The sequence below is a fragment of the Anabas testudineus genome, chromosome 24, assembly GCF_900324465.2.
Source record: "Anabas testudineus chromosome 24, fAnaTes1.2, whole genome shotgun sequence".
Classification (NCBI taxonomy): Eukaryota; Metazoa; Chordata; class Actinopteri; order Anabantiformes; family Anabantidae; genus Anabas; species Anabas testudineus.
This window is the reverse complement of record NC_046632.1, coordinates 18,353,184-18,362,916: the sequence shown is the minus strand read 5'-3', so window position 1 is coordinate 18,362,916 and position 9,733 is coordinate 18,353,184. Positions and strand designations below refer to the sequence as shown.

Sequence of the window (9,733 nt, the reverse complement as noted above, 5' to 3'; positions counted from 1 at the left end):
TTTCTACTGGGATATATAAAATCCTACTGGCCTCCAATACTTATTGTTCCTAAAACTTCTCCACAGTTTCATGCTCCCAAAATCCAAATTAGATTTAAAATGTTGATAGTTCAGCTGTAGTCAGCTTTGATTCTAGTTCTCGCAGCATTAAGCTCCGTGACCAGCAGCAGTGATTTCTTTTAGATTCGTGGGCCCATTTTATTTTATTTATTTTGTCTCAGGCTTCATGCTGTACTGAGAACTCTAGTTTTCTTGTGCAGGTGTTAAAAGTTCCAGCCTACTGCACATTTTTCAGCCTGTTGTGTTGCCTTGTTTTCCAATTAAACTGTTTTAATAGGATCAATTGCTTTTCTATTGCTATTTCCTAACTGTTTTCCTAATTACCTACCAACATGAATTTCAATTTCAAGACTGTGTCACATGAAATGATGGTAGGTTTACAATTAAACACACTACTTTGTTAAAAACGAGTCAGTAATCAAAACGGGTTTATCTCCTCTAAACACATTTCCACAGTAGTTAATAAGCTGGAAACAACCCTGATCACACCTCTGTAGCATTTCAACAACTGCCTGCAGTAAATACCAAACAGACATTTTAGGAGCTGTAAGCACTCTTCATAGAGAGCAATTCACAAAGAAGCAAATCTAATAGCATTATAAGTTATTTTGTGGCGTTCAGTGATGGTTTCAGTATAATTATGTAATTAAAAACTGCATGTAAGTGGAAAAGTTTGGATTTTTTTGTTCAGTTGTGAAACGTTTCTCAGTAATAAAAAAAATTGTTATTACTCAATTACAGATAAATTTAATGTTGGAAAAAAATATTAATTTTTCCCCACTCAGTTGTGCAGTTATGCATTTCATATCACTTCCAGGAATAAACAAATTAAAACAAAACAGGCCTGAAGCACAAACACTTAATGTTTTCCCGCCACAACTGCCAGTATTAATTACACTAAAAGGATTAAAATCCATATTAAAAATGTTTTTTCTAAGTTATTAACAAAGGTTCAATAGTGTCTTGAGAGTTTGTTGGTTTGTAGAACTGGAATACATCAGGTAATCTTAATATATTATAGCTTGATTTAATAGAATACTTTTAAGGACTGTACTGTAAGTGCGAGCGAGTCTAAATGAACCAGTGTTCGTGGTAATGATGGAACATTTTGTGGCTCACTCGCCGTTTTTAATCGTTCTTGTACAACAACGGAGGTCTTAGTCTTTTTTTGTTGGGTTTGTTTTCAAAGAGAAAAATATAGAATATCACCAGACAGATCCTTCTACTAGATTTGAAGATTAGAGCATCTTGCCAGTTTGGCAGTCTGTTGTTTCAAACCACTGTGTTCATATGAGGGAGGAGAAAACAAACCCTCAAACGGGACCTGTCTGATCGCTTGCACTTTGGGGCATCTTATTTTCTGAGGAGGTCAGGAGACTTCCTATCCTCCACATGCAGATGGAAAACAAAGGAAACTCATCTGACAGAAGAAAGACGTGCTGCTCCAAATGACTCAGGAAGCCCATCTGCTCCGACCCCACGTCCACCCTGCACGGTGTCTTTGATTTCCGCAGAAGTTCCTCCAGAATCCAGAACAGGTAGCATGAGTTCTGATACTGGTCCAAAGGGAACGTGTCAAGCACTGAACTCTCCTGCCCCTGAAAAGTAACAGAAATATTAGGGCTCTTATATTGACCTATACTGTCCAACTAGATGATACTGGTAGTAGACCAATAACTGAGCTGGTCCAGCACTCGACAACCCAGACTTATTTCAGAATCTCCAGTTTAACAGTTGGATAGGTCTTTCTTTCCAGCAGTCTGACACAAGGTTTCCTGCCAGTTGATAAGTTTGTCAACCATGACAGATTGGTCCCAAATATTCAGGATTCCAGGGTTAAGACTAATCCACCCCAGCTACCTTACCACTGCAGAGCATTTTGATTAACTCTGCCAGAGATGGGGAATAAACTATCTGAAAGTATCTTCACTGTCACTTTTATGTAAAGATTGGTTGGATGTGTTCATACGATGCTTCAATGCTCGACAATAGTCCAGTTACACACAACGAGATCTGTCTGAAGGTTTGTCAGAATCACTCTGAGCCCAACAGGAAGACCTTTTGCTGCTGCTTTGCATCAGTAACAGTTGCTACAGTTTGTAGCTACCTGCTATTTCACTGCTGTATGAACCCTCCTCTCCTTGTCTTTCAAGCGGACACCTATAAACACATGTGGTGTCAACTAGCAGGATCTGAGGCTGCTGCCAAAACACTGACAGGTTAAAGGTTAGGGAAACTGAAAGCTTGCAAGTTCAGGACAGCGGGTCAGACTGTTTTACTTTGCGGCCTTTAGGTGTGAATGAGATCATGACATTTCTGCAAAAGAGAGATTGTTCTCAATAAAAACACCGTCCTGGCCATGCTTCCAAACAATGACGGCTCTGAACTCTCAAAAACAGATATGTCAGCGTGTCCTACCCCCTCCTGGAGGACACAGTCAGCACAAATAACTCCCGATTCGTGGGAAAGTTACAACAGACTGACATAATTCAAGTGAGAGGAAGTGGAAAGAAACCAACCAAAAAGATGAATCATTACTCAAAGAACCTCACAGAGGAGTAATCCTTGAAGGATGATGGACTGATGATGATGCTGCAAAATACAAAAAGCAAATACTTACTGTATAAATGATTTAACAACATAAACGTAAGGTACAAATGTGTTTTCACAGCAGTTTCATACATATAAGAACACAGAACTACAAACAAACCAAATGTTAGTTTTTCAAATAAATAGAAGCAACTGGATTTCTTCCAGGCGATATCTCAGTGTGTCCTTATAAATATGTGTGTATGTGTATATGTGAGGGATGCTTTCATTTTTGCATGTGAAGGTTTCTGTGTGTTTATGACTGTGAGATGTCACAAAGAAAAACAACCGCCAGATGGCCGTCAGGTATTCCTCGGGGCTAAAACCGTTAGAGAGCAGACAGAATGTGACAACAACACCCTCTAACCCCTTGCAAACAGACACACACCACTTAGACCCCCATCAGGATTATGTCACAGCACTCTGGAGAAGTACACCATTTTCTTTATAGCTCACAATTTACTTTTTCAATTTTGGCAACATGCGTTCTCGCTCTCTCTTAAAAAAAATTATTAAGACGGAATTCTCCTGGTGATGCAATACAAAAATAAAGACTAACAAACCACTGGAACCACTAAATAGCAGCTGAAATGTTGAGCTTCACAATGATTTAAATGTTCTGTTATCTTACGCTTTAAATTATCAGCAAGGCTATAAGCACTCTAGTTTGACTTCTAGAAAATCTACAGTGGCCTTTGTAACTTCAGGAGAGCTTCAGACATTACTGCACATTTCTCACAAAAAGAAAATGAAAAGAAACCTAATGCAAATCTGAAACACATTTCTGATCAGATGAAACCCTAATATAAAAATTTTGGATCAGATGGGCTGCAGCATGTTCGGTGTGGACCACCACAGAGACTGCACAGTGAGGTATGTGGTGGGAGTGTGGTGCTATGTGCAAAATGTGCCGGAGAGATGAGATTTATAAATGGCAGAGGAAATGCAAGTGTGTGCACATAGTGTAATACTGAGCAACTTATTTCAACCTGAAAAAGGAACACAGGTCAGCTGAAGAGAAGGAAGGCAGACGAACCTGAGTGAATGATTAATAATGGTGGAGCTTCTGGTTCTAAAACATGGACCTTTTACTAGATTAACAATTCTATTCATCGATTCATCAATGTTGGACTTTGCTACAAACAAACTACTATTGCACGGATAAGGTTTGTCATTATTTAACATTTTAGTGTCAGTTTTGTAGTATAATATGTAAGTTTAAAGGCATTTCTGAATACTTTAATGCTAATAGCGTGAGTGGCAATCAGTCTCATGCATACGTCCACTTTCAAAATTGCTGCGATTAAAGGCCAGAACACGTTACACGCTGTGCAGGTGTGTGCTCGCATGACTTATTAACAGACCTGTCAATCAATTACAGCGTGATAACAGGTTCCTCTATGTGTTAGATGTGTCCTTGAACTGTGAATTGAGGTTCTATATATATATATATATATACACACTATACTGTATGTATGCATGTTTTTGAAACGTTGGCATTAGGAGACCTGCCAGGCAGGGCGACTCAGACACCTCAGACATTCACACAGTCTGCTGCAGCAACTGTCAGCAAGATGGAAAGGACACAGTTCAACCAGGTGTACACAGGGAGGAAAAAGGGTGTGATATGGCTCTTCAAATCATCATTAAAAACATGAGTCTGTGGGCGGCATCCATGTGCAGACTGAATGCACAACATCATTCAGACACAGAGGGCAAATTCTTTCTTGGCATCATCAGTGCTTCAGCAGCGTTACTGGATGATTCATTTAAAGCCTAACAAACTGATGAAAACATGAAATGAGGCTGTAAAAGTGGGAATGAAACTATTTAACGACAAATTCAGAAAATGTCATGATTTATTTCAAACGTGGTTTCAGCTTTGCCGACTAAACAGTGCATATCCTATTTGCATGTGCTGATTTCAATTAACATGCTAATTTTTATTTGATATCAGAAAAACAACTGCAGCATTACACATACATAGGATTTCAGCTTTTACAGCTCAGCGGTGAGAAGATCTGAGCCAGTGTAAAACATTTTTCAAAGTCTAGTTGCAGCTAAATTGCTTCAACTACTTTAACAATGTACAGTCCAGAGGGGGTCTCTATTAATAACTTGAACAATCCATAAAATGATCTTTCAATAAGCACTTTAATTAATTCTTTCTCATATTAACATAAGAAAGTATTGAAAAGTGCAGCTCACACTTTCTCACAGCACCAAAAGTCATCTTCAGAAATCTTTTTTGGAAAATATTTTGCACGTCTGCTTTAATAAGTGATTGAATATTAAAATAGTTTGCTCCACTAATTACTTCAAACCAAACGAAAGCCTGTCATGATTCCAAAGGTTGGAACAAATACAAAAGACTAAATACTAAATATTTATGAATTTGCTAACAAAAACATTAGCGCTCAGATCATCAGTTTCCAGAAAATAAATCAGAAGTTGAGATGCCACTTTAGTTAAACACGTTCAATTTAATCCTTAGCTGAAGTGAAACCAGAACCAGGCTGCATTCCAGAAATAAGAAATACCCATTCAAAATCTCATTAAGATATTTTGATTATATTGTTGTTTATCCAATAGTTAGGTTTCTGGCTGTCTTTTAAGAAAAACATTTTCAATGAGCCCAAATGAGCTGATCGGCTGCAGCAAGTCTAGACATGTCAGCTAACAGCAAGAGAGGAAGCACTGGACAGTGGAGAAGACAACAGCGATTACAGCTAGAACGTTGAAATAATGACCTTAGATTTAGTTTTATAGAAGTGGGTGAAAGCAGGTTATGACAATGTAAGTACCTGCTCTGCTGCGCTTGTAGATTTATTTTATGGGAGCAGACGCAATAAAGAAAATTTGTGGATTAACTTTCATAGACTCATAAAACTTCTGATAGTAGTGGTTAGTGATACTGTAGGTCGAAAATAACAGTGAAAGAAAAGCTTGATGGGGGATTACATGGAGTTGCTGATGCTAATGGAACAGAGGCTGGATGCAACGTAATGACTTTGGCTGTCTATGAACTCTTAACAACATTTATAACATTAAACCTGTGCTGTATGATAACATATCACTGAAGCGTGTAAACAGATGTAAAGCTAGACTCCAACTGAAATATACAGTTACAATTCATGTTAATGTGCATTAGCTGCTGGGCTAACAGGACCTACACTTTACACTAAGTTTAGCTGCAAAGCGTCCTCTCACTTTCAAACCCTGAAATACGCACCTCCATCAGGAGAAAACATTCAGCTCATACAGGGAAGCACATCATTAAGAATCAGTGAGCTGGATAAACACAAGGTAAAGCTGTCTGACAGAAGATGTTTAAAGCACTTTAAATATCAAGAAGTACGATTCTTGGATGCTTATGTGTTTTCTATTTATTCGTTATTGCAGAACTTGGTAGCAGTGTGCTGATGATTATTTATCGTGCAACATCTACAAGATCTACACGAATGCTAGGCGTTGCCTTCCTAAACAATGCTGTACCATCAGAATGTACTGTGAAGGTGGTTTATGTGAGTTTGGTTGGTAAAGGGGAGCACAAGACGTTCTACTTTAATCTCCAACCTGTCAAGCACTCACATGCCCCAGAAATTTATTAAGCCATGAAGGAGGATTCAGTGGAGAGCAAAAGTCAATAACGAGAAAGAAAATCTAGTGGGAGCTGTGATGGAGCTTCTGTGAAGAACATACAGGAACGGTACAAGTTCTCGACCCCCGGGGAGGTGACACAGATGGTCAGTATTGAATTAACTGTGACCCTACAATAGACCCTCTACAGTTTCTTACAATACCTTACTTACAATAACCTTAAACAATACTTGGACATGTTTTTCTGGAGTTTTTTAACAAACAAACTCACTGAAATCACATCTATAATTTTCTCTACAGTAATAAACAACACATAATTGTGATCTATGGGAATAGAGGCAGTGAACAATACTTGCATACTGTTGCTTTAGCATCTTAGATAAATTACTGCAGAAAATGTTGTTCTACTCCATCTAGTACATATTCAGATACCACCATAATGTATTATGTCAGGTTCTGGTGGCAGCATGCTAGTCAAGGTAGTACAGCGATTTGTTCTAGTTCCTTCCATTCCCAGGTCAGATGAGATAAATACACTACTCCTCAGTAGTGCAAGATTGGCGGTCAATAAAGGCTGGGGCTTTTCCTTGTTTTCCATTAAACATACATAAGCTTTTAAAACCAAAGCAGTTGTTAACATATGAGTTACTTATACTAAACCCTATAATATTTCCAGGTCCAGTGTGCGCACTAGGTCATGAGTTGAGTCATTGACATGTTGTATAAAATCTATACAGTCCAACAAATTAAAAGGCCTCACTTTGGTGTCTGAATAATTATCAACATGGATATTAAAGATACTGCTAAAATAAAAAAATAAAATAAATAAAAAAGGTGTCTGATAGATCAAATCTGTGGAATGAAAATTAAAATTTGTTGAAGCTTTTAGGGGTTGACAAGGTGGACACAAGGAAGGTGACAGCATCAGAACCATCAGAACCCAATGATTAGTCATCCTCGACGAGACACTGAGAGACTGTGGAGAATGTTCCAGGATTTTTAAGGTGACCATCTTTGGTGAAATACAAAGAGCGTTCCCAGAATAAGAGTCCATGTGTGGAGGAGTGTCGGAATTGGCCCAGTGAATTGCATGACAACTTTCCAGTAAGTTGAAAAAAGATAAAAATCACACTTCAGCAATTCAGACTGTTGCTTAAGATTATATTATTGATGTCATTTGTACCAATGTGTATCACGATCTTTGGTGCTGTGGGGGAGGGGTTTCTGGGACTGTGAATTTTATCCATCACGTCTTTAACGGTGGCTCCAGGAAAGCGAAAGGTTTTTTTCTGACTTTAAGCTTCGATCTCATCTCTCAGCATGGTCAGAACAGCTGAATCAGAGATTTGCCTGCTGAGCTAGAGAAGGCAGAGTGTTGGTGTTGTCCTGCCTGGACCGGTGAGGCTCAGAGAATACACCACCCCCGACTGTGGGAACTGTGGTGCGGTGAGGTGTGTTGCATAAGCGGAGTGGAGCAATCATTCAGGGGGAGTGTGGCAGCATCGTCACGTCACACTGGAGAAGCTGGTGTTCCCAGCTCTTCCAGGAGGGCAAACGAGCTATTTACCCAGAGAGGAAGGATTCTGCAAATCCTCTGAAACAGTGGAGCTGTTGGCCATGTGAGGTGCAGCAGGTGGTGTGTTGGTGACCGAGGGGGTTTTCTCCAGTGTTTTCTCTTTACAGAAATCCATGTGTCCAGTGTGAGCAGGGAGGAAAATGCCTGTGCTGAAGATAGGCTGAAAATGTACACATACTGTCATGACAGGCCGGTGAATGTCCAGTAAAAGTTACTTTAAAACATCAAAATAGAAACCAGTTGAAAAGACGAAGTTGTGTTTGCTAAAGATGAAGGTGAAGGAACAGTGAGCTTAGTTTGGACTAAACCCAGAATCTGGCTCTTTAGCAGCTTTTCTTCTATCACAGAACACAAAGTAGTTTAGGTTCAAGCACAATGACAATTTTATAGGACATTTAGAAAATAAGCAACATCCTAATAAAACTGGAACCTCTAATAGCTGTGATCATGCTGTGAGTCGTGTAAACAGGTGATTATGGTCATTTCTGATTCACAGGTTATCTAATTATCACTTTTTAGGAAACTGCTGTAGGCACAAGCCTCTTTGTATCAGTTCAACTACATGCAGATATTTAGAGTCTCTACAGTATCCTGTTGCCAAGAATTAAGGCCAGGATCCATTATTTTAACCTAGAAATGACCCTCAGTCCAGCATTTGGCTTGGGTCACTCAGTGGGCTTGAGATAAAGTTAATTTTGACCTTGTGGTTTGGCTTGGAAATGAAAAGCTGTCCTGTAACGGACATGGAGAGAGAGTAGTTTATCAGGATTATTAAAAAGCAGCAGCAAATCCTGTCACTGTCAGCCTGCAGCCCGCCGGATCCCTGAGGAGTGCTAACGAGCCAACACACAACTCAATCAACCTGTCCTGCTGTTTTCCAGCTCTCACTTAGAATAGGACTGTGGCTGGGGTACATGCAGATGGGCCCTCGATCATTTCATTGTGGTTTTATCACCAAATCTGTGTCCTTTCATATGTTGGTTTACTTTCAGCTCTGCTGCCTGTTAGTTTCCAGTAATTATAGATAACGGTCTATAACAGTATTGTTCACTTGGACGGCAATAGTAAACATTTTTTAGACAGAGATCCTGGTATATTGCACTACTGTTAAATTGACCTTTCTTTTAAATTGCTTTGCCAAAGAGAGTCAACCCCCTGCTCCTCTGACAGCAGTAGGATCCATCAGTGTGTCTCTATATTAAGAGAAGATTGATGCATATTTTACAGATGTGGCAGAGCAATGCCAGAGAAACAAAGGCATGACTGCCTCCAATATTACAATTAATCTCCTATAATTAATTTGTCATTGTGTGAAAGAAATAGGGGCCCTAACGTGAGAGGCTACTGAATAGATGAATGCCCTGAGGTGCGCTGCACACAGTCGTAGGCATATCGTCCACATCCGTGCATGATTACACATAGGTGAACAAAACACCACGAGAAAGCAGCTCATTAGCCATGATGAATAAAAAATACACCACATGTCCCAGTGAGCCATGTAAGAGGCAGTACCGACTGCAGATTTCCCTCATACACATTTAAAATAACCACTGATGTAGATTTTGATTACATTTTATGAACTTTTATCATTTATCAGGCTCCTTATTTTTTTTTTTTGCACTGGCTCTAAAAACAGGTTAATATCATGAATGCAGCAGCTGTAGTTGTGGACTCCTGTAAGCTCTGCTGGTGTGATAAGACCACTTGGGTCTGCTGCTTGTGATTAAGCATGTTGTAATGGTCCTGTGCATGTCTGTTTCTCATCCAATACACATGTTATCACATGAACACGTTGCTCTCACAAAACCAAATTTGAGACCATAATATATAATACAATATACAATAAAATGTAATGTATGCGTTTCTCCTCCAACGTATGTAGAAGGGAGGCTGGTCTAAGAAATACCC

At 39.3% G+C, this 9,733-nt stretch overlaps 1 protein-coding gene across 1 annotated transcript in view; it reads right to left on the bottom strand.

Moving 5' to 3' along the window:
- Positions 1–796: 796 nt before the first annotated feature.
- The window catches only part of mei4 (meiosis-specific, MEI4 homolog (S. cerevisiae)), a 41,338-nt gene continuing 32,401 nt past the window's right edge, over positions 797–9,733 (bottom strand). Inside the window, exon 6 of the mRNA XM_026341872.1 lies at positions 797–1,658. Within this exon, the coding sequence (XP_026197657.1) occupies positions 1,374–1,658 (285 nt within the window). The 3' untranslated portion in view covers positions 797–1,373. The remainder of the gene's footprint in view (positions 1,659–9,733) is intronic.